The 25975-nt window shown below is 46.0% G+C and overlaps 3 protein-coding genes across 9 annotated transcripts in view; 1 reads left to right on the top strand and 2 right to left on the bottom strand.

The window, feature by feature from the left end:
- Positions 1 to 25975, bottom strand: part of LOC135897804 (uncharacterized) — a 419017-nt gene that overhangs the window by 253295 nt on the left and 139747 nt on the right. The gene's annotated exons all lie outside the window — the stretch shown is intronic.
- Positions 19979 to 22754, top strand: LOC139047476 (uncharacterized). Its single transcript, XM_070521283.1, has 2 exons — positions 19979 to 20088; positions 21123 to 22754. Exons 1-2 carry the CDS (start codon positions 20023 to 20025, stop codon positions 22752 to 22754), a joined length of 1698 nt encoding a protein of 565 aa, XP_070377384.1. The 5' UTR covers positions 19979 to 20022.
- LOC139047475 (uncharacterized) lies at positions 23617 to 25591 on the bottom strand. Its single transcript, XM_070521282.1, has 3 exons — positions 25328 to 25591; positions 23771 to 24464; positions 23617 to 23679 (listed from the first exon to the last, which is right to left on the bottom strand). Exons 1-3 carry the CDS (start codon positions 25513 to 25515, stop codon positions 23617 to 23619), a joined length of 945 nt encoding a protein of 314 aa, XP_070377383.1. The 5' UTR covers positions 25516 to 25591.

The raw sequence follows: 25975 nt of genomic DNA, 5'->3' as shown, positions 1-25975 counted from the left end.
TAAGCACCCGCTGGCCAGCGTATGTGTGGTTGGACTTTAGTTCCTCGTGTTTCAAGGCTAGCCGAGTTTTCAAAAACAACCCAACGGCTAGAACATTGGCAAGTGGTGAGGCCAAAGTTTCATTCCCACAGCAGGTGGGCATGGCCAAGTGTTAGCAAAATACAGTCGGCAACAGTATGATAGTCATACTTCAGGAGGTACCTAGTTCTTACTGATATTAAAAACACAGATTTTCACTAATTTATTAAACTGTGTCAATAAATATTGCCGCATTGTTGTAACGGCGTAAAACAAGGCACTGTCCAAAGTGTGACATAAAGACGTCGACTCTTTCGTGAGCGGACCTGTGGACAGAAAAACAAGTGGCACTTAAAGCACGATAGTGGCGAACACAGTCGCTGATCATCGAAATCTGACATACAGGTCAGACGCACCAGCTATTTACACTTGACTCGTTAGTGGTTCTAGCGTAATTGCTGGTGCTCCCGTACCATCCAGAAAGCACAACCCTATTCCCATCACATGAACAATCTGATTACACAAGGCCGTGCAACCACATAGGCAACAGATAGTATAATATTCAATTTCTCAAATACATCACTGACCAATTTTCTGTACCTCATGGGGACCGAAAAATAGTAAAAAGAAATCTAACAACCTGAAAAATTTGTCCAGCCAAGAAAATAAAATAGATTAGCCTTAGAGAAGCTAAAAAGAAAATCTGCAATAGCGTCCTGCCTCGTACTATGCTTGCAAGCGATCAGATCTGCTTGGATTTGCGCGAGAGTGACGTCTCCGTGGTCTCCGTATACAGTCGCCAAGAACATCACTGTGTTGGCGATCTCCGCCAAAGGAGATCGCTTTGCTTTGATTTGAGCAAGAGTCACATTGTCTCTGTGGATTTCGGCCGGCACACATGTCGGCCGGCACACTTGCCGACATGACGCTAATGCCGCTGTTGCTGGTGCAGGTACATTTGGTCCTTGTCTCGGCGGTTCGTCTCGAAGCAGAGGAACACGGGGCATGGCCTTTTTCGTCGAAGCCCTGGATAACGTCTGCAATATCTCGGCTATCGTCCACCCGTGTGCATGAATCGTCATCTATCGTTGGCAGCATGCGTGGTGCGAACCGTGGATGGATCAGCGAGGACCGACCAATCGACTTCGACCAACAGGACCCACGTGATGCCGATCAAGGCTATATAGACACTCGGCGCGATGGCTTCGTGGGATTTGGAGCCGGCACACTTGCCGACATGACGCTAATGCCGCTGTTGCTGGTGCAGGTTAGTCATTACTATCAATCTGAATTTCAGAAGCTAGTGTGTGCGTTGCCGGCTCCTCCCACGATGCCAAGTGTTTGTAACAAAAATCGCGGATGCAGCATGCACAGATTGCGTCTGAAGGGATTCCGTTTATTTTCCAACAGAGTGCTCTACTTGATTTTGTTGTTAATACTCGCGGGGGACGTTGAACTAAATCCAGGGCCTACTAACGCACCGGAGATGGAACTGCTGCAATGTTTGCGCAGTGGGCAGGAAACTTTAATTTCAAAGTTAAACGGCATCGAAGCCAGGTTCGAAAGGAATGAGAACATGCTGATGGAAATGAAAAATAATCTCAGCCAAACTCAGAACCAGATAAAGGACATCAGTGTGATTGCTACAGAACAGGCAGCTATAATACGGCATCTCATGCAACAGGTAAAAGATTTGCAGAAGAAAACAAACGACCTAGAGAACAGAAGTCGCCGGAAAAATCTTGTTTTCTATGGTGTTGAAGATAAACCCTCAGAATCATGGGATGAATCCGAAGCTATGGTAAAGAACATTTGTAAAACGAGCCTTGGAATTGAGCTCGGGACTCTGGAAAGGGCACACCGCTTAGGACGCTATAAAGAAAATAGAAAAAGACCGATTATTGTCAAATTTTCCTTGTACAAAGACCGCCAGGCAGTGTTTCTTAATGCTAAAAAATTTAAGGATTCGCTGTACAGCGTCGGCGAAGATTACTCACCTGAAACAAGAAGTATTAGGAAGAAGTTATGGGAATACGCTAAGGCAAAAAGAGAGGATAAGAACAATAAAGTAAAACTGAATTTTGACAAACTGATTATCAACGGCAGGGCTTTCAGGTGGGATGAAGACAAAGAAGAGGTCGTCCCTTTGCGTAGGCAGTGACAGACCAGAATAAAGCAGAAGTACCGATGTCGACGACTCGTTGCCGTCGTCGTGAACTGCCGAAGCGTAGTTAATAAAACAGCTGAACTTTCTGGGTTGATAGAAAGTGTTGACGCTGACATAGTCCTTGGCACCGAATCTTGGTTAAAGCCTTCAATTGCTGATAGTGAGGTGTTTCCAGAAAACTACGTTGTCTATCGCAAAGATAGGCCCACTGCAGGTGGGGGCGTCTTTTTGCTTGTTCATTCATCACTACAGTCTTCAGCAATTGATTACAAGTGCAATGCACTGGAGTCTGTATGGTGCAAGATAGTCCTATCAGATAATTTCACGTTCATTGTTGGTGTGGTTTATCGCTCGCCCAGCTCGGATATCAGCACAGTGCAAACATTATATGAAATTCTCACAGAGGCATCAGCTCAGACGATACTTCTTGGGGGGGATTTTAATCTGCCTGGGTTATCTTGGTGCAATGATACGTGTTTAAGTTCTGGCGGGCGCATGAACCTTGCGATGAAAAATATTGTAGACACGTTTGGTCTGACGCAGTACGTTACCGATCCTACTCGCAATGGCGCTGTGTTAGACTTGCTGTTTTGTAACTCGCCGGATTTCATAAGAAATGTGAATGTCATTCCGGGAATTAGCGACCATCTGGCTGTTGTTGCCGGTATCCATAAAGAAAAGAACCGTGCGAAGTTATCCACGACTAGGAGGGTCTACTTTTATGAGAAGGGTGACTACGATGCAATTTCTGAGAAACTTCATAATTTCTTTTCAGTTTTCGAGTGCTTATCTGAGGAGTGTAATGTGCACGATATGTGGCACAATTTTAAGAATATGTTACTCGAGCTGGTAAGTGTACATATCCCCAATGTTGATTCTTCACGGCTTAAAAAGCACAAACAGCCATGGGTAACAACACACATACTAAAGCTTATCAAGAAAAGGATGAGGGCATTTAACGCATTCAAGAAAAGCAAATCAGCTGCTCATTTTACAAAGCTACATACGATTACACGCGAATATAAGCTAAAAATAGGAAAAGCTAAAGATGACTACTTCAGCGAGCTGAGCAACAAAATGAAATCAAACCCTAAAATGTTTTGGAAGTACTTAAAACAGTGTGGATCAGATTCCTTCGGAATACAGGAGTTAAATTATAACGGTAAGATAATTATGGAAGACGAAGATAAAGCTGCCTGCCTAAACAACTTCTTTCATTCGGTATTCTTACCCAACCATACCTGTCATATTCATCAACCTACAACTAATATTTCGCCTATGCTTCCTGTTGAGCTTAGTATTAATGGAATTGAAAAACTATTGAAAGATATTGATGAGAGTAAATCTAGTGGTCCGGATGGTATTTCTCCACGTGTACTCAAACGTTGCGCGGGGCCAATTTCTATGTACCTTTATTTAATTTTTGAAAAATCTTTATCGACAGGTATTTTACCCCATGACTGGAAAATTGCACACGTTGTTCCGATACATAAAGGTGGGTCCAAGAAAGACGTTGGTAACTACAGGCCAATATCACTTACGTCTATCCCGTGTAAAATACTTGAACATATATTATACAAACAAATACTAAATCATCTAAATAAGCATAAGGTACTAATTAACGAGCAGCATGGATTTCGTAGGGGACTATCTTGCACAACACAACTAGTTGAGTTTTATCATGACATAATATCCAGCGTAGATGCAGGAGGACAGGTAGACGGTGTGTTCCTGGATTTTCGGAAAGCCTTCGACACAGTATCACATTCACTCTTATTGTTTAAACTTAATACCCTACACATTGATGCAACTGTTTTTAAATGGATTGAATGTTACCTTTCCCAAAGAAGGCAATGTGTAATACTTAATGGAAAATGCTCCGAATATTCAAATGTTACGTCAGGAGTCCCACAGGGCTCCGTTCTGGGTCCGTTATTATTTTTGGTGTACATTAATGATATCTCTGCCGGAATTTCATCTTCTATACGGTTGTTTGCGGATGACTGTGTTGTGTACAAAAAAATTTCCCATCACAATGATACAATTGAACTTCAGAACGACTTATCAATCATTCATGATTGGTGTACTAAATGGAAAATGACTTTGAACATAACAAAGTGTGTACATCTCTCATTTACTAAAAAGAAGAAACCAATTCAGTCACGGTATCATCTGAACAACGTACTACTGAAGCAAGACAGTACGTATAAGTATTTAGGTGTGCTACTGTCGTCTGAATGTTCGTGGAAACCACAGGTAGACAGTATCATAGCCAAAGCTGGTAAAGCTTTAAATTTCATTCAGAGAAACCTGCGATGTTCACATGCGAATTTAAAACGTATGGCATATACAACTTGTGTTCGACCACTCTTAGAATATGGCTGTGTTGTGTGGGACCCCCACGAGGTAACCTTCATTGCCGCTCTGGAAAAAATACAAAACCGTGCTGCCAGGTTCGTCTTGGGGCGGTACGGAAGAAAGGAGAGCTGCACTGCAATGAAGGCTGAGCTAGGATGGGAATCACTTTCTGCCCGCCGCAATAAACTGAGATTAAAATTTCTATATTCGATTTATTACAATAAAACAGGAATTAATAGGGAAATTTACCTACTGAAACCTCATTACATCTCAAAACGAACTGATCATAGTTGCAAAATCCTCGAGTATCCTGCCAAGACGAACATGTATGCCAACTCATTTTTTGTTCGAACAATTAAACAGTGGAATAGGCTGACTGAAAAGCAAGTGCATTGTGTGAACGAAGATGTATTTTATTCCATGTTGTAACCCCCCTGCTGTAACGCCTTCGGGCGCTGCGGGGTAATTGATGAATAAAGAATAAAGAGCATCACCGTATTGGCAATGTCCATTGATGGAGCTCACCAAGAAGATTGAAGAAATGAGCCGCATTTGTTCACACCACTTGGCTCTTGCAAAGGCACAGAAGGCGGTGCCAAGCATACAGACGCGATGCTACGCGGACACACACAAAGATGCGACGTTTCCGATACAGACTTGCTCTGAGGTCGCACCATGTACAGAACGGTGATCAAAACATTTAAAGAGGAGAGAAAGTGGGGGGGAGGGGGGGCTGTTGTTTACTTGATATTTGACTGTTTTCAACTTTCATAGGCAACTGCACACTGTGACTCCTTGCTGTATACCACAGATAGCATCTCACAATATACGGGCAGTAACGTCTGTCATGCCTTCAGAAGCTATATATAGGGATATTCTGCACGGATAGAACAAGGCTAAAAACTGTAATGTTACCTGGCCAGTGTGCATTGGTATAAAAACAAATGAGAGTTCCGTTTGTGAGTCGGGGTGCACCTTCTTTTTATATTTAGCTAATATGCATGATAACGTCATATGCATCCAATGACTGGCACTTGTTCGTGCTCACAGTACGCATTGTTTGAGGTAGGGCTCGGGAACATGGCAGACAGCTGCCTCCCCCCAAAATTATCAAATTCGATGAAACGTAAAAAGTGAATAGCCAACAATCGAATTAAGCCGAGTTCCTTCTAGCAGGCTTCCAAAATTTGAAGCTCTTTTTTTGGGGGGTTGGGGGGGGGTGCAAGGTCACTTCTATTAATCAAATGCATGACCTGGAAATGAAGTGAACCAGTTGAAATAAAATTTAGGTGCGTGCACAGCGTTGGAAAGCAAACTAGTGGCGCTGTGCACAGGTTGAAATACTCCAAAGCTGGAACGAGTGCTGTTTCCAGTTGCTTCTAATTTCTTCTGAGGAAATAAACTGGTAACTCCACGCGTTAACTAAGAAAACCGCACCTCTTGCTTGCTCCGCTAAACTAAAGCATGCTATGAAAACGATATTGTCGCAGCTCAACGCAAACAAGAGACGGCAACACTTTGAGCAAGACAGCGGAACAGCCTGTTCAAAGACCACCAAAAGAAAGATGCCTGCTCCTTCACTGGATTCCCCCAGTCCCCCTACACGGAGTCCGTTGCAGCACATATCCACATCATCATCTTCATGTCTACACAGAGCACGCGTCATCTGACTTCTCTCTAAAAGAGCATCGCCCGATGCTAAACAATACAGTTCACCTGGTGAAAAGGGAAGTCCGCCGTCAGTCACTTGCTGACATAGGGCTTCATGTGCATACGTGCACAAGTTCAGAACGGTGTTGGCGGCACCTTGTGCAGTACGGGCTATCTGAAACAACCTTATATGTGACGTCACTTAGCCATCACAGCACTTTACAGGGTCTAAAATATCGCCTCAGGAGCTTCTTGGATAGTCCCCGTTTTCATATAGGCTTCCAGACCCATACACTGTCCCCGGTTTTGTAAGTTACAGGTCTATGATGGGCATTATAGCAACCTGTATCATACTCTTCCTGCCGATGTATTATGGAACGTCTCAACCGAACATTCACATAGATGCTGTCGATGCACGTCTCCAATGATCACCGCGAACGGGACGCCACGATGGCCTACATGACGTTCGCGTACAACTCGTCCCGACATGACACCGCAGGATATTCACCCTTTTATCTTTTGTATGGTCACGACCCCACATTGCCGTTTGACACCATCTTCCCTTCTGTGCCACGTGTTGCAACTGAGCATGCTCATGAAGTCATCGATCACGCTCACATGGCACGTCAAGTCACCCAATCTCATTTATTAGCATCGCAGCATATACAAAAAGAGCGTTATGACCAGTGCTCCTTTCGTCACCATGTCGTCGGGTTGGCCTCTCCCAGAAGCTTCTTTCTCGCTACACAGGGCCTTATGAAGTCTTACGTCAAGTTGACGACATAAATTATGAGGTTTTGCCACTACAGTTTGATGCATCCTCAAGTCCAACACCTGTTGACGTCATGCATGTTTTGCGGCTGAAGCCATACTTCGCTCTCAATTCTTCACCTACCATGCGCCGAGACGGTGCTACACCACCCAAGGTGCTGTTAGAAAAGAGAGGAAGAAGAAGATCGTGGGACGCTGGCTGCTGCGTGTAGTTGGTGGTCAGCCACCTTAACTACTCCGACTCATTTTGTATATATATTGTAAATACACTCTTTCTATACTCTGAACATCCCCATAACAATATTCTTAAACCCGAGGTATTTCCAGGCCTTGTATTGCCACTGTCCACAGTTTTCATGGAATACGATATCACCCGATTTTCTAATGCTGAATTTAAAACCTAAATTCTGGCCTTCCTGTCTACAGATATTAGCCAGATGTTGAAAATCACTTTTCTTGTTAGCTAGCAACACAATGTCGTTCGTATAAAATAAACCTGGAAGCTGCTGTTCTACTCCTGTACCTGCCTGTTTGTATGAGAGATTAAACTCAATATTACTGTATTTACTCTAATCTAACGCGCACCTTTTTTTCTGATAAAACGGGTCCAAAAATTGCATGCGCGCTGGAATTGAGTACGACCCTAAATCTGCGTAACCATATTGGCATCGGCATTCGAAAAATGGCCGCCTCGTACGAGCTTCTAGTCTAGCTGCCGTAGCTTCCTCCATGCGCATACGTCTACGTTGTACATGTAACCACGCGTTGGTGTAACCTAGTCTTTCCATTTTCTGCATTTATTCAATCAGTATAGAAGAGACTGTGAAAACACACCGAGTCCACCAGGATGCCACATTTTAAATGTAATCATGTGCGTGCAGATGGATGGAAATCAGGCCTTGTTACAATCGTTCGGAGTTCCCGAAACTTGCATGTGGGACTGGCGCAAACAGGAAAAAATTTTCGCCAGCGAAGCAACAAAGAAGGGTTTCAGTATATCGAAGCTGGGCCGCTTCACCAAAATAGAAGAGCTGCTCGCGGAATACGTCAAGAACAGCGAGCGGCACATCGGCCTGTGACGACCGATCTGCTCAAAGTACAGGCGATGCGTTTAGCCCTACAAAAAGGGCTAATGCAGAGTGACTTTAAAGCAAGCAGGTCCTGGCTATCAAATTTTATAAAAAGAAAAGGCTTTTCCCTTCGAAGGCAGACAGGGGTGTGGCGAAAATTTCCCGAAGATTGTGAAGAGAAATTGTGCAGTTCTCAGCAGTATGTTTTGAAGTTGCGTCATTAGAATGGCTATGACTTCGGACAGATTGGAAATGCCGATCAGACACCGCTCTACTTTGACAAGACTGCCACCACAACCGTTGAAAAGAAGGGGGTGAAGCTAAGTGCGCGTTTAGTCTTCCAGCCATGAAAAAACTAGAGTGACCACAATACTTTGTTGCACTGTGGATGGCCACAAGCTGCCCCCATATCTTATCTTCAGACGGAAGACGCTCCCGAAAGGAAACATGTTTCTGAGTGGCATGATTGTGCGTGCAAATGAAAAAGGTTGGATGACCACGGACTTGGTTGCTGAGTGGATTGATAACGTTTGGCAGAAGAAACCTTGCGGCAGTTGGGATCTGCGTGCGATGCTTCGGCTCGACACGTTCAGGTGCCACCTTGACCAGCGCATCAAGGACAAGCTGGCCACATGCAACACCGACCTTGTCGTGATATCCGGCGGCATGACATCGCAGCTCCAGCCGCTTAATGTTTGTTTGAACAAGCCAGTGAAAAATAGCATTCGGGTACTCTACACCGAATGGCTTGTCAGTGGCTGCCACGAATTCATGCTTGCCAATAAAAAGAACAGTGCCTCGAAGCAGGACTTTGTTGGATGGGTGAAAGATGCAGGGTGCACGGTCCCATCTGCCGTGGTCAACAAGGCCTTAAAAAGTGCAGGATTTCGAATGCCCTACCTCGACTGCTGCCTCGTCTGTTGCTAGCTATAAGAAGTTGTCTGACAGCGACAACAAGTGATATCAATTGCCCCATGTGACTTGTACCGGCGCAGTGAAAATCTTGGCGGCAAGGTGCGCCGCTTCTATTTGTGTTTTCATTCATCGCAACTTTAGGGTATTGGGAATAAGCCTGTTTTTTCCAAATAGGAGACAATAGTATTTCTATATGAAAGCACGAGGTGCACGGTATTGTACGCTTTTTTTGGGGGGGGGGGGGGTCATGGAAAACTGGTGCGCGTTACAATCGAGGGCGTGTTAGATTTGAGTAAATACGGTACTTCCTACTAGCGCCCTCTCCATCCCCACCATGTACATCATAAACAGCAGTAGGGATAAAGGGTACCCTGCCTGAGTCCTTTGTTGATATCAACTTTCTGCTCGCTCCTCATCCCTTCCCATTAAATGCAAATGGTATTTTCTAGGTGAATGTCCCTCAAAAGCTGTAGACAATCGTCGCGTAAGCTTTCCCCTTCCAGAATATCCCACAAAAGGTTGCGGTCTACTTTATCATATGCTCCTGTATTGTCTAAAAAGACCACATACAGTCGAACCTCGATATATCGAACAGCGCGGTGATCGCAAAATAGTTCGATATAGCCAGAATTTGATATATAAAATCACGTAGAAAACGCGTCAAAAACTAGCACAAATCAATCAATGAACCAATCGTGGCGCAATAGATACTCACATGAAGCTTCAAACAAAGTATTTATTTCGTTCGCTAAAGTACTGAAGCAGCGTAGCCTGCTTCATATTGGCAACCGTGTGCTTGACCACGGCGTCCTCAACATAGTCCAAACGGTCCACAAGAGACGGTCCAGTGCCTTTTATTGCGCCGCGGTAGCGGCGTACAACGGCCAAAGCAGCTACAGCCTCAGTTGCAGTCGGGAGCGGGGCAACATCAGCGCATGCTGGATCAGCCTCGGCAGCGTCTTCGTTTGGCTGCTCAGCAGTCACTTCTGCCGCGATCTCACGTCTGTTAACTCCGCCACTGTTCCGGTGCTGTCGTCACCGCCAACGAAGTCCTCAATGCACATGCTGTGTGGCTCCGCACCGACAAAGCGCTCCAACTGGCTCCACGGCCGCCTCGATCACGCGCGCATGCCGGGGGCGCGGGCGCGCCTGAGGCGGCCGGGGAGCGCGCGCTTTAGCATAGAATAAAGAACAAGAGAAGCGCGCGAAGCGCGCGCTCCCATCGAGACCGGCCGTGGCTGGCTCCAAGCCGCCGCGTGTGTACGCCGCTACGTTCAAATGGCGCCCTCGGCGCAACCGATGTGGGAGCTGTCGTACGCAGCAGTCTGGAACGCCCATCGCGCCGCCGCTATCTTCGAGAGTGTTGCGGGAAAGCTCGCCTCCTGTCAACAGAGCGCACTTGGTCTGGGGCGGCGGAGTTCGATATATCCATTTTACATCCGGCCCCGTTCGAAATAAAAAATTAAAAATGCATGCGATTTTCCACGTGATATAGAAAGTGTTCGATATACGCAATAATTCGATATATCCGTGTTCGATATATCGAGGTTTGACTGTATAACGGTCTGCTTTCTACTCTTGATATTTCAATACACTGAGTAAGAACAAATAAGTTATCATCCAAAGGCCTGCCTATTCTGAAGCCATACTGCAATTCTACCAAAATGCCATTATTCTCTGCCCATATTGGCAGCCTTAATTTATTTGCCTGCATTGCCAACCTGCATATCGTCAATGTAATGGTGAACGGTCTATACGAGTGAATTCTATCTTTTCCCTCTTACCTTTATAAAATACCGTATTTACTCGCATAATGATCGCACTTCTTTGTCAGAAAAACTGATGCAAAATGAGGGGTGCGATCATTACGCAAGTTAAATTTACCGCGAAAAGAAAAAAAAAATTTCATCCCGCGTGTGCAGCAGGACACCAAAACAATAATGGCGGCCGGCCGAATGCGCGGAACGTGACTTTTTTTTTTCTTCTCGTGAGTACATTGCGTGCATTGAAACAGTTTCTTCGGTATCAGCAATGAATAATATCATTATTATGGGCAACTTTGCGGCAATAACGTAGCCGTGTCCACTTTGAGGGGACAGAAACAGATGGGCGCGCTTAGCTGCCAGTGACAGAAACACATGGCCGGCATGCTGCAGAAACTGCGGCATCTGTCTTCATTACTATCCTAATACGGCACGTTTCCGCTAAGGGTGGGTGAATATGTTAGCTGTGTTACCAGCGTCGGCATATGAATAGGGTACACTTTTAACGTATCAGTGTAAACGTGGCTACTATTGTTGCCGCTCGCGATTTGTTGCGTGCCCACGAGTGCAGATGAGAAGAATCGAAAGGCACCTTTTTTGTTGTTGACCACAACCATTATAAAGGTTACACATAATAAAGGCAAGTTTGGTTGCAGCTTTTTTTAAATCATGGAAGCGCGGAAAGTGATGAAATGAGGCATCTACTTAAGAATGTTTGGTGCATGCAGACCGTTCGGTTTGTCTTGAAGATGGTAAGCGCGATCAATATTAGCTCGACGTGGCACACAACATATGGCTGTGGCAAGTTCGGGGTGCGATCATTACACGGGAAATAAACGAATTTTGACGACAAAATTCAGGAGTGCGATCATTACGCGAGTGCAATCATCATGCGAGTAAACATGGTAAGGTTCATCCTACTTTGTTGCTGTCTGTCAGATATTCGTCTATATTTTAAAGTTTTTTCTACTGCTTTCACCAGAGCTTCCTTACCTTTTGTCCTAGTTCATTATTCAGCCTAACAGGAACCTCATCTAGTCCTGTGGCTATGCGCTTAGCAATTTTCTCTTTGGCTTTATTCCAGCTGAAATTTGTCAGCGCCAGCTCGTTTTCCATTTGGTCCCCTTTCATGCTCCTTTTTTCTTCAAATACAACCCCGTCATTGCCTTGGGAAGATTCAGCTGTTATTTTTCGGATGCGATTTAATGCTGTGTCTCTTTGCAGTTTGTTTCCATCTTCGTCTAGAATATGTTGTTGAATTGTTGTTGACTTCCTGCCTATTAATTTTATGTGGTTCTAAAATATTCTAGGTGCGGCCTTCTTTTTCTCATGGATTTCTCACAACCAACGTTCACTTTTACCTTTTATCTTTGCTTGCACCAGTATTTGAACCATAGATCTTTTCTCCTAGTATATTTGCCATTTACTGGCTACTTCATTGTGTGGCAACTGAGCTTTTTTTTGTCTGCCTGTGCTTTCGGGATGCTTTATATCGTTCGGCGATTACTTCTCGTATCTCCCTGTTCCACCAGCTTTTCGGTTTCTTATTTTTCCTCTACAATGAACATGTTGTTTGCTTTTCCGTATTTCTGTCATTATTACCCTTAGAAGCTCACTATATTCCCACTCTTTACTTGGCCATTTGCCAAGTTCTTCCTCAACTCTAGTGACCATATTTGTTTATTGTTCAGCATTCAAACTTGGACTCGCCATTTTGCACTGCTTGCTCTCTGCCCCAGCTAAATATCCCATTTTTAAAATGGGATATTTACGATACCCTTCCTCGTCAATGACGATTTCTCTGAACTTATCATCACTCCCTGCTGTCACCAGACAGTAATAAATGGTAGATTGCGGGTACCCCACTTCCCACGTGATCTGCCCTTCACACTTAGGCCCTATATTCATGATAATGAGGTTATGTTGCTCACAAAGGTGTCGCATTGACTTCCTGTTGTTGTCGGTATAGCCATCTAGATCCTGTATGTGGGCATTCATGTCACCTAATAGGATAATTTCGGCATCATTCCCGATCCCCTTAATATCAGCACTTATGCATTTCACTAACTGAACATCTTGAAGGGGCAGCGTAATATGACGAAAACAGAAGGCAGGAACACACAGGGACACACTGTCCTGCGTGTTCCTGTCTTCTGTCTTTGTCCTATTGCGCTGCCCCTTCAAGGTGTTTAACCAGTACAACTGGCCCAAATGTTGATCCTTCTACATTCCACTAACTCTTTATTCTTGTTTGTGCAATTATTTTCGTTCCACAAATACTTAACGCCCAGCCAAGTTTTTTCCCCTCTCATTGTACCTGGTAACCATAATGCTCTTGACATTTTGTATTTACTCATTTCCATTTGGCTCCCTGGTGGATGAGCATTCCGACTCCCCTTCCCTTTATTTCCGACTTCGTTCTGTTGCACCCATCCAAAACATACACCAGTGCACTTCAATGCCCCCAGAAGCATCGGGACATTCCACCGGGGAATAATGAATACCTTCTTCCACAAGCGGGAGAGCCGAAAGTGGACGTGGAGGAGCCTCTACCTGTACCTGTACCTCTAATTACCTGTACGAGCTTCAATTTATACCTTTTATTAAGTTTCATAACGAGACCTGCCACCTTCTCGTTAATGCTATAGAGTTCCTGTATGTTACCAGTTATATTCTTATTAATCAGGAATCCGACTCCTAGTTCTCGTTTCTCCGCTAAGGCCCAGTAGCACAGGAGGTGCCTGCTTTTTAGCACTGTATATGCTTCATTTGTCCTCCTAACTTCACTGAGCCCTATTATATCCCATTTACTGCCCTCTAATTCCTCCAATAGCACTGCTAGACTCGCCTCACTAGATAAAGTTCTAGCGTTAAATGTTGCCAGGTTCAGATTCCAATGGCGGCCTGTCCGGAACCAGGGATTCTTAGCACCCTCTGCTGCGTCACAGGTCTGACCGCCACCATGGCTGCGGACTGAGGGCCAGGGTTTGATTGTTGTATTTATACAGGAGGTTGTGGCCAAGTACTGCACCAGGGTGGCCAATCCTGCTCTGGTGAGGGAATGTGTTACCAGTTCTGGTCACCGGGATCAGGCCACACTCCAGACCTGTTTATGCAATTTTATCAACACGTGGATTTTTTTGTTTTGTTTTAGATCCTGTGGATAATTGCCCAGCACCGGGATTCGAACCACAGTCCTCTTGCACGCGAGGTGGATGCTCTACCTCTACGCCACCGCTGCTTTTAATATATAGCTTATATATATATATATATATATATATATATATATACATACATACATACAGTGAAAGCTCGTTCATTTGAACTTCAATAATTCTAATTTATGGAAAATTCGAACTGTACGATTTGGTCCGGCCAAGCTACACAGAAGTCTATGTATCAAAAAGTCCATTAATTCAAACGCAAGAAGGTTCCCTCACGGATAATTCAAACTACGCTCGCCTGGCACACGGCCAGAGAAACGCGCCTACTCCCTACCCACAAGGCTGTATCGCCTCCGAAACGGAGAGAACGGCGAGAGAAGGCAAAACCGGAAAAAAAATCCAACCGACGCGGGGTCAGCCAGAAGGCAGCGGCGGCTGCCGCCTCTCCGTTCTACGTAACCTCCGAGACTTCTTGCCTGTTGCGAATCTCGGAGGCTTTGCAAACCTTGTACAGCTGCTAATGTTGTGCGGAGATGGCACGGCAAGCGCCAAAACACAGCGAATTAGGTACGTCGCAGCTGTGCTTGCAATCAAGAACCAACAAATCAGGGCCTTCGCCACCTTCACATGTTCAGCGTCTTTGTCTCGGCAGTCTTCATTGGTTGCGCACCTCTGTTTTCAGCTTAGGAGGTATCGGCCGTCGCGATTCATTGTGATGGTGTTAAGCCTCGGCTAACGTTCGTTTCGGTGGACATTGGTGGTGTGGCACAGTCGGACCCAGAGCTCCGACTTGAAGATGGCGTGTGCCGCGGGCACACGCCGTCACTTTCTGACACGCCAAATTTTTGACATGCCCTACTGCTTCCAAATCGCACAGTACTGTTGCTCTCCTTCACATTCGTTAGTTCGAACTTTCGTTAATTCGAACTGAAAAGGCTTCCCCTTGCGGTTCGAATTAACGAGCTTTTACTATATATATACAGTCGAACCTCGATATATCGAACAGCGCGGTGATCGCAAAATAGTTCGATATAGCCAGAATTCGATATATAAAATCACATAGAAAACGCGTCAAAAACTAGCGCAAATCAATCAATGAACCAATCGTGGCGCAATAGATACTCACATGAAGCTTCAAACAAAGTATTTATTTAGTTCGCTGAAAGTACTGAAGCAGCGTAGCCTGCTTCATATTGGCAACCGCGTGCTTGACCACGGCGTCCTCAACATAGACCAAACGGTCCACAAGAGACAGTCCAGTGCCTTCTATTGCGCCGCAGTAGCGGCGTACAACGGCCAAAGCAGCTACAGTCTCAGTTGCAGTCGGGAGCGGGGCAACATCAGCGCTTGTGCTCAGTGGCTATGGTGTTAGGCTGCTGAGCACGAGGTCGCGGGATCGGATCCCGGCCATGGCGGCCGCATTTCGATGGGGGCGAAATGCGAAAACACCCGTGTACTTAGATTTAGGTGCACGTTAAAGAACCCCAGGTGGTCGAAATTTCCGGAGTCCTCCACTACGGCGTGCCTCATAATCAGAAAGTGGTTTTGGCACGTAAAACCCCATAATCTTTAATTTAACATCAGCGCTTGCTGGATCAGCCTTGGCAGCGTCTTCGTTTGGTCGCTCAGCAGTCGCTTCTGCCGCGATCTCCATGTCTGTTAACTCTGCCACTGTTCCGGTGCTGTCGTCACCGCCAACGAAGTCCGCAATGCACATGATGTGTGGCTCAGCACCGACAAAGCGCTCCAACTGGCTCCACGGCCGCCTCGATCACGCGCGCACGGCGGGGGCAAGCCTCGCCGTGCGCGCGTGATCGATGCGGCTTGCCCCGCCGTGCGCGCATAGGTGCGCGCGTGATCGAGGTGGCCGTGCTGGCTCCAAGCCGCCGCGTGTGTACGCCGCTACGTTCAAATGGCGCCCTCGGCGCAACCGATGTGGGCAGCTGTCGTGCGCAGCAGTCTGGAACGCCGATCGCGCCGCCGCTATCTTCGAGAGTATTGCGGGAAAGCTCGCCTCCTGTCAACAGAGCGCACTTGGTCTGGGGCGGCGGTTTCGATATATCCATTTTACATCCGGCCCCGTTCGAAATAAAGAATTAAAAATGCATGCGATTTTCCGTGTGATATAGAAATTGTTCGATATACGCAATAATTCGATATATCCGTGTTCGATATATTGAGGTTTGACTGTATATATATCGTATTTACTCGCATAAAGATCGCACTTTTTTGTCAGAAAAAATTGACGGAAATTGAGGGGTGCGATCATTACACGGGTTAAATTCCCCGCAAAAAAAAAATGTTTATTTTCGTCCCGCGTTTGTTGCGGGATGCAGGTGCGGGACACCAAAACAACAATGGCGGCCGGCGGAGCAAGCCGAACTCGCTGAACGCGATCTTTTTTTTTCTTCTTCTTGTGAGTACATTACGTGCATTGAAACAGTTTCTTCCGTGTCAGTCATGAATAATATCGTTAATATCGGCAAGCTTGCGGCAATAACGTAGCCATGTCCACTTTGAGGGGACATAAACAGATGGGCGCGCTTAGCTGCCAGTGACAGACACCCATGGCCGGCGTGCTGCGGAAACTGCGGCACCTGTTTTCACTACTATCTTAACACGGCACGTTTCCGCTAAGGGTGGGCGAATATCTTAGCTGTGTTACAAGCGTTGGCGTATGAACAGGATACACTTTTAACGTATCAGCGTAAACGTGGCTACTATCATTGCCGCGCGCGATTTGTTGCGTGCTCACGAGTGCAGATGAAAAGAATCGAAAGGCGCCTTTTTTTGTTTTTGTTGACTACAACCATTATAAAGCCTACCCATAATAAAGGCAAGTTTGGTTGTGAGGAAAGTGATGAAAGTAATGAAATGAGGCACCTACTTAAGCAAGTTTGGTGCGTGCAGACGAGTCGTTCGCGTAGCATTCGACAGATGGTTAGCGCGATCATTATTAGCTAGACTTGGCACACGACATATTGCTGCGGCAAGTTCAGGGGGCGATCATTACACAGGAAATTTTAAAAATCGAATTTTAACGACAAAATTCAGGGGTGTGATCATTACGCGAGTGCGATCATTATGCGAGTAAATACGGTATATATATATATATATATATATATATATATATATATATATATATATATATATATATATATATATATATATATATATATATATATTTCCCTAACTTAGGCTTAGGTTCCCCCATATATATGTATATATATGGGGGCACCTAAGCCTAAGTTAGGGAAACCTAAGCAATCATGGAGGCATTACGGAATCAGGGTGTAGACGAGCCGTATGTAAAAATACTGCAAGATATTGACACGTGTACTTATCTTTATCGGGCAACCACGTTTCGCCGCCTAACAAATGTAATTGCACAGCGTGGGACGCGCCTGCATGTATCCGTAGTTTCTAGAATGTTATCGATGCTTCTATCTGCTGTCTGTTGTCGCAGAACCTTATGTTATCTGATTTCATCACCTGACGCGAATGGTGTAGAACCTTGTGGAAGGCACGCGGGTCCGAACTATTAGTCTGGAACATTCGACGACTGCTCTTTACAAGCCGACGCGCTTGATCCGCTGATCAGATTTCCGACGATCGCCGACCGTGTTCGCCGCTATCGTTGTGCTATATGTGTAGCCTGTTTTGTGAGCACAGGTTCGCCCAATAAAAGCTAGTTTTGTATTCCACCGTATTGCTGCTTTCTTTACCGTCACTACCACGTGACAATATCTATAGCGGCTCCACAGCCACCGTAGTCCTCCATAAAGAAAGCAACAAAATCCCAATAAAGAAAGGCGTCAGGCAGGGAGATACGATCTCTCCAATGCTATTCACAGCGTGTTTACAGGAGGTATTCGGAAACCTGGATTGGGAAGAATTGGGGATTGGGGAAGAGTTAATGGAGAATACCTTAGTAACTTGCGATTCGCTGATTATATTGCCTTGCTTAGTAACTCAGGGAACCATCGCAATGCATGCTCACCGACTTGGAGAGGCAAAGCAGAAGAGTGGGTCTAAAAGTTAATCTGCAGGAAACTAAAGTAATGTTTAACAGTCTCGGAAGACAACAGCAGTTTACGATAGGTAGCGAGGCAGTCGAAGTGGTAAGGGAATACATCTACTTAGGACAGGTAGTGACCGCAGATCCGGATCATGAAACTGAAATAATCAGAAGAATAAGAATGGGCTGGGGTGCATTTGGCAGGCATTCTCAGATCATGAACAGCAGGCTGCCATTATCCCTCAAGAGAAAAGTGTATATCAGCTGTGTCTTACCAGTACTCACGTAAAGGGCAGAAACCTGGAGGCTTATGAAAAGAGTTCTACTTAAATTGAGGACGACGCAACGAGCTATGGAAAGAAGAATGATAGGTGTAACATTAAGGGATAAGAAAAGAGCAGATTAGGTGAGGGAACAAACGCGAGTTAATGACATCTTAGTTGAAATCAAGAAAAAGAAATTGGCATGGGTAGGACATGTAATGAGGAAGGAAGATAACGGATGGTTACGGACTGGTTACGGACTGGATTCCAAGGGAAGGGAAGCATAGCAGGGGGCAGCAGAACGTTAGGTGGGTGGATGAGATTAAGAAGTTTGCAGGGACAACATGGCCACAATTAGTACATGACTGGGGTAGTTGGAAAAGTATGGGAGAGGCCTTTGCCCTACAGTTGGTGTAACCAGGCTAATGATGATGATGAAATGGGATATAGTAGGGCTCAGTGAAGTTAGGAGGACAAAAGAAGCATATACAGTGCTAAAAAGTGGGCAAGTTCTGTGCTACTGGGGCTTAGCGGAGAGATGAGAACTAGGAGTCGGATTCCTGATTAATAAGGATATAGCTGGTAACATTCTTTAAAACTGATGGTAGCGCTAAAAAGGAACGGACACACGAAGAAAAGACGACACGACGACGAAGAAACGCTACTGACAACTGGTTTATAACTGGTGACAACAGTAGCGTTTCTTCGTCGTCGTGTCGTCTTTTCTTCTTGTGTCCGTTCCTTTTCAGCGCTACCATCAGTTTTAAAGAATGCATCACCAACTAGCCCAGCACCAAGTTTTATTGAAGCTGGTAACATACAGAAAAATTCTCCACTGCAGGACGAAGGTGCAGAATCAGTGCATTTTACCGGTGCTGACATATAAGGCAGATACTTGGAAATTGACAAAGAAGCTTGAGACCAAGTTAGGGACAGTGCAAAGGACAATGGAAAGAAGAATGCTAGGCATAACATTGACAGAAAAAGAGCAGTTTCGATCAGAGAGTAAACAGGTATAACCGATATTCTCATTGATATTAAGAGAAAAAGAATGGAGCTGGGCAGGTCATGTAACGCACAGATTAGATAACTGTTCGACCATTAGGGTTACGAACGGTACCGAGAGAAGGGAAACGCAGTTAAGGATGGTAGAAGACTAGGAGGAGCGATGAAATTAGGTAATTCGCAGGCACTATGTGGAATCGGTTGGCGCAGGAATGGGGTAATTGGAGATCGCAGGGAGGGGCCGTCGCCCTGAAGTGGACATAAAATAGGTTGATGATGATGATGATGATGATATAAAAATCAAAGAATATTGAGAAAGCGCCACAAATGCATTCCTAGGACACGATTGCTCTTGTATCTAGTGATCATTCAGGTTATTTTTGAGCAGATGGCAAGCTATGCTCGACAAGATTGCATCTATGCTAACCACAGAGCAAAAGGTTCTGTGTTTTGTTGGAAATCCGACCGCCAATAGTGGAACAGCCTTGTTCGTGTAGCCAGCTGCTCCATGCGTTGCAGTTGGGTTTGCAGTAGTTGAAAATCTTCTCTGCATTTTCTTGTGCAATACTTGCGGTGGTTTTGCGTACCCAGTGTGGAGCGATCAGGATCATGGTCCCGCTACAAAACTGACTGTGGTTTGCGAGATCCGTGGTGAAGTTGCATTGGGATGGAGCTCGCAGAGAATAGACCCCTTGCAAAAGTACGCCTCTCGCGGCCGCCGCCGCAACTACGTGCGCAGCCGCCATGTTGTGGGGGTGCCGCCAGCTGCCGCTGCTGTCTCGGCATTGTTGACTAAGGAAGGCGACGCGTCGTACAAGGCTCTTACGTTGCAAGTCTGCGTTAAGAATATTTATTTGGCAATGGTTCACTTCTGCTGTGTTCCTGAATGTCACCAGGAGGGATACCGATGCAAAAGCGGCGAAAAGGTACGTATACGTGCGTGCTATTATACGGGTGTTGTTCGCGGACATACCACTGTTGTCCTGGTGCATTGACTCCGCGTAAACGAGCTTGGAGCGAACTTTCCCCGCTGCCGTATTCCGTTATTTTAGCGAAACATTGTGGTAACGCTTTAGAGGCTACGGTAACTGCGTTTTGTGTGTGTGTGTGTGTGTGTGTGTGGGTGGGTGGGCGCGCGCGCGTCTGTGATCACAGTAGGAATGAAACGACCGTGCGTGCTAAATGCAGGCGTTAAGCCGCGCTTCGCAAACACTGCGCAAAGCTAGCCGCTCGAACTTCGTTCCCCACCGCGTGGGACGTTTCTGCTGAGCGTTGGTTTATCCACGCATGTGTTCGTATTTTGATGGACGGTAACGTTTTGGGGCACTTGTATAGGGGGTAGAGACGCTGTCGCTCCCTGAAACCACGGCTGTACTGCAGCGCAGCGATCGTACTAGTGACAACACGTTAAAATAAATGAACTCGTCGCAGTGTCCGCAGTCTACAGGCAAGCTATACAGATACGGTGAAGTATATTTGCACTGACGAAAAGTCTGTATTACACCGTGATGTAACTCGAACGTCGCACTCTTGGCCAGCCTGTCTGGTACGACGTGCTACAAATGTGTCGGCAGCCGGCAAGTAAAAAAAATGTATGTGGTCTACCTATAGCTGCCTAGTTTCCTCATAATCATGCCGAGTATTTTAGTCAAAGCCGCTATCAGAAAAAAAATATTACATTTTTTGCGCCTGCGCCTTTTCATTTATTTTTAAAAACCAAGGATAATTTTTTATGAACCACAGATTAAAATTGTGCCATGAAGTTATAGCGAAGAAACCACTTTTTTTGCGAGTGAGCAACATGCAGTGCTAAAAACGTACTGCCTAGATCCATCCTGAATTTCCTTTTAGTCAGCTGCATTGGTACCCATGGCAACGTAAGAATATGAGGGCTAGTGACCCAGCTCTTTTAGTGAAATACCTGTTTTTAGACAAGCACATCATAATTTACCTTTTTCAGGTCTCATTTCACAAGTTCCCACGGGACAAGGTCATGTTCAAAAAGTGGATAATCGCCATAAGAAGGGATCCAGGGCCAAACTTCGTGGTCGGCCAGTTTACGAGGGTCTGCTCCAAACATTTCAAGCCGGATGACTATATCCCAAACGTGGCCAGTGGGCGACGCTTTCTGAAAGACAATGCTGTGCCGACGCAGTTTGTGTTTGCCAAGCCTGTGAAACAGCGTCGACCACCTAAGGAGCGAGCACTGCGCTGCAGCAAGAGTCTCACAAGCCATCTTTTACAAGCAGCAAGCCCCGACACTGATCTGAGTCAGCGTGAAAGTAAGAGTGACCGAGATATGACCTGGGAACCTTCACAGCAATCCGAAGGTGCAGGCCAACGAGCCAAGGGTCATGCGACGCAAAACACTGCTGCAGATGTGGTTTGTCAGTCGTGCACTGCCACTTTTCAAAAAATTCAACTGGAGCTAAAAGCAAGGTGCGAAGAAGTTGCACAGCTGTCTGCTCATGTTCAGAGCCTTAAAAGGGCTTTAGGTGAAGCAAGGAAGCTCAGAGAGGACATCGTCGCAGTAAACGACAACAACATTGAGCTGATTGCAGAGAACAAAAAGCTAACTGAGCAGCTTGAACATGTCAAAAAGCAGCTGCAAGAAATGCAACGAGCAGCTGAAGACAAAGAAAGTCGAGCAAAAAAAGAAAGAAAGCCATTTTCACTTGCGAGGTTCCGTGATGACGACAACAGCATGCAGTTTTACACTGCATTATCTAGCTACAAGCACTTTCAATGCTTCCTTTTATACCTGAAGCCGGGTGAAAATGCCTGTAATGTATACTTGGAAAATGAAAGCACACCTGGGGACGTTAAGGGACGCCCACGGAAGCTTGAACCTGCGGAAGAACTTTTTCTCACACTGATGAAATTGAAAACTGGATTTTTCCACCTGCATCTCGGCCATATTTTCGGTGTTTCTGCAAGTACAGTGTCAAGAGTGTTTTCTGGTTGGATCAATTTTATGTACATCCAGCTGGGAAAACTTACTCTGTGGGTGCCACGCAGTAAGATTGACAGGCACATGCCTCCTGCATTTCGGGAGCTGTACCCAAGCACAAGGGTGATCATCGATGCCACAGAGGTAAAGTGTGAAGTACCTAGCTCCCTCGTTTTGCAGTCAGGTACGTACTCAACTTACAAGTCGGCGAACACGTTTAAGGCTCTCATTGGCGTGGCACCAAATGGTCTTCTTACGTTCGCATCAGAACTTTTCATGGGGTCGCTCTCTGACCGCGAAATAGTGATCAGAAGTGGTTTTCTGGACTTAAACTTTGCCCCCGGCGACACTGTCATGGCCGACAAGGGCTTTAAGATCAAGGAGCTACTTCAAGAAAAAGGGGTCGGCCTGAATCTGCCACCTTTCTTGACACAAAAACAATTTGAGGAGGATGACGTGCAGCGGACACAAGAAATCGCTTCACTCCGAATTCACGTCGAAAGGAGAATACAACGAATCAAGTGCTACCACATCTTTGATAAGGCAGTACCACTTTCCCTGGGTCCGCTGATTAATCAGGTATGGTCAGTGTGTGCCGTGCTGAGCAATATGCAAAGCCCTTTGATCACCGAAAGCGAGTGACTGGTGGGAAAAACTGCTTTATTGCTGCTAACTCTTACAAATGGATTTGTTTATTACAAAAGCTCACTTGCCTTTATTGCATAAATGTTTAGCTCTTCATGCAATATTCATGTTTTCACCTGCTGTACGAAGAATGGGAGCAGAGTGTCAAAATAAAAATTGTCTAGCACATGAACCATGTCGTTCCACTCTTTTTCGGCGAAACGCACGCGCTGCACTATAATAAAGTGCGGTCCGAAGACAACGAAGTCTGCCCACTGTGTGCGAGTTATCCCCATCTGTCCAATCACCTGCTTGTAGTGTTCATGGGAGACTTTCAGTTCAGGTTGGCAATCTTCATCAAATGCAACGAAGAAGTCTTCCGAAAGGAGAACCTCTCTCGTGGCATGTCTGAGGGAGTATGGGCATTTCACCTCTACTGTACCCCACGGAAAAGGTTCACAAGGGTCAAAGGTTAGGGCGTCAGGCGATGCTCCAAGCCATGGCCTGGACGGGTCGACAAAAAGGCCACAGTTGAATACTTCAACAGGATGTCCCGCATTTGTCAAGGTATCCTTGTACCTCAGGAGGGCGTCTTTCTCGTTGGCTATGCCGTACCTGGAAAAGGAATTTAGTGAAGCTTCAGGAATTCGAGTGTACGCCCAGGACAAAAGTGCATTTGCAATATGTTTTCAGTAACACCATGCCTGAACGTACCTGACGGGCTGAACGCGTGACAGGTCCTTCGGAGTCGTCAGGTTAATCAAGCCTTTCTTTGTCCACTTCTTCCGGTTCAGGACCAAACCGAAGTTGGATGCAGTAAGGCGGTGAAGGCGTCCTTGATGCCATGTTAGGCTGTTTCGTTGCCTCCTAGACGTCCTTTCTAGGTCCTGCGCCTCCGCTGGAGTGATGCATATACTCTGAAATGAATTTCAATGGCACATACCTTATGTGTTAGTGTGCAGGGACTGAAACAATTGATTGTTCGAGCCTACATTAAGGCAATGTTGCATGAATATAGAATATAAAACTATTACCTTAAGAAATGCTGCAGATGCTCCATCAAACGTGTCGGGTATTTTCCATTGTGGAACAGTGAAAGCGCCCGTAAACAGCTCCGCACTTGCCCATATTTGCGGCCGAGGCACTTCTAGCTCTTTGGATATGAAGACTGCAAATCCATGAGGAACCACAGACTGTTGGTAGTCGAGAAGGCAGCCCTTCAAACGTGTCCCAAATTTTGTTTCAGTGACGTCTGAGCTGTCTGCAGCGTCGAGGAAGCTGGCGAACTCCTGCATACCATTAATTTCTTTCAGTGCATCGGCAAAGGCCTTTATGTCTTCCTCCTGTTGCTTCGGGTCTTCGTTAGCAGCAATGCCTTTATAGAGGCGAGAGGTGCGGGGCAAATCTTGCCCGCCCTCCGCTACTCTCCGCCAGTCTACCTGCTGCAGACTTGTTCCGCGAAGCGGATTGGTCCTTGGCACTCTCCACTGCTGCGGCAAATCTGTCGATGAGAGATGCTCTGGCGCTTCATTGTATCCTTTAACTTGAAGTAATGCCACTAACTTCAGCACAGCTTGCAAATGGTTACATGCGTGCTTGCCAGCAGCGCACTCACAAAGGCCGCCAAGTATGTCTCCCTGAAGCGACAACGCTGCCTTGACTGTATATGGTGAGAGGGTTTTTCGTTGGCTTCTGTAGCAGCTGGCCTTCACAAAGATGGTATTGGCCCTGAAACGAAGTGAATAGAAATGTAGAACAGTCCCGGTTTATGCTGGATTGCCACGCGAAATTCTTCATATCTTTCAAATGCGATGAGAAGCACGCGACCTTTTGTTACCAATCGGGGGGGGGGGGGGGGGGGGGCGTTACCCCTTACATACGCAATGGACCGTGGCTCGTTGGGAAATACGCAATTTTTTCAGTGTGGGCGTGTGATGTAACATGGCTTTTCAACTGCGAGCTTATGCAATCATGTGCACAATCACATTTACGTCCAACAGGAAGCCGATAGGTCTGCTTCGCTGCAGGGCAGATGAATGACACAGAAGTGCTCTTGAGGGGGCAAAGTTGATTAACGTAGTCGGACACACGCTGTGACATCAAGCAATGCTGTAAAATGTGATACCTGAATTCCGCAATGGCCCGGCGCCCACCACATTTTTCGAGTAAAATCAGACGCTGGGTTTCTTACCCCTCTTTAGAGACTTCCATCATTCAACTGCGTTATGGCGAAGCAGAAACGCGAGCATTTTTTAGTGCAGATTCACGAAGAAAAGCCCAAAATTTTTGAACGAGAAAATTTTTTCCGTTCGAGCCTGCGTTCACACCGTGTATAAAGCTACGAGTACTACAACAACTAACTTTATTGCCACATTGAAAACATTCAATGACCAAATTCGGTTAAATTAATCGCCTTTCATTCAGATAGCCTACTACATGGCTCCGAACAAGCGCGCGGGGTGCAGGAACTATTAAGCGCTTCCCAACATGCCGAATCCATGCGCGCACAAATGTATTGGCCTTGCAAGCTTTCTCAGCGCTGTTACTAATGTTATCTATGAAATTGGCATCACTAAGCCGCAAAAACTTACGTTTTGCAGGAGTAGTTCGCGGAGACTGTAGAGGCAACAACGTAGCTCTCTGTCACCAACTTGTACGCCTTGCGTCGGCCCTTCGTAGTCTTCGTCGAAACAAAACTGCTGATTGCCGTCTCCCGGAGTGGCGGAAGGCACGACAAGTCACTCTCCCAACCGTGTACCGGGTAAACGACGTCGCTCATGTCGAAATCAGCGTCCAAGTAACACCTGACAACTCCAACTTACAGCAGCACCTCGTCATAGAACAAAGAACCAACAACGGCGGCTACTACGCTCCCGCAGTACCCGCGCTCCCCCGCAACATGGCGAATTCATTCCCAGGATGCTTTTCGCAACCGAAACCGAAACTCGATTTACTCGGCAGGTGGCGTACTTTTGCAAAGGGTCTATTGAGGGCCCGAAAATGTGTGCAGTCGTCGACTGTTTATTGGACCACACAGGGACCGCAGAAATGTCTGAATAAACAGGTGTCCGAAAAAACAGATTCAGAAAAAAAAATCCTTTAATTCCACGCCCTTCTTAAGGCGCGGCCGCAGGCTCGAAGAAATTGTGAATGCGCCGTTGCACGCTGTTCCGTTTACGCGCAATCAGATCAGCCTGAATCTCAGAGCGGGTCGTGCGGTCACTGTAGGCTGCTGAAAG

This window comes from Dermacentor albipictus, chromosome 7, assembly GCF_038994185.2.
Source record: "Dermacentor albipictus isolate Rhodes 1998 colony chromosome 7, USDA_Dalb.pri_finalv2, whole genome shotgun sequence".
In the NCBI taxonomy this organism is placed as follows: domain Eukaryota; kingdom Metazoa; phylum Arthropoda; class Arachnida; order Ixodida; family Ixodidae; genus Dermacentor; species Dermacentor albipictus.
This window is presented reverse-complemented; position numbering and strand designations above follow the sequence as displayed.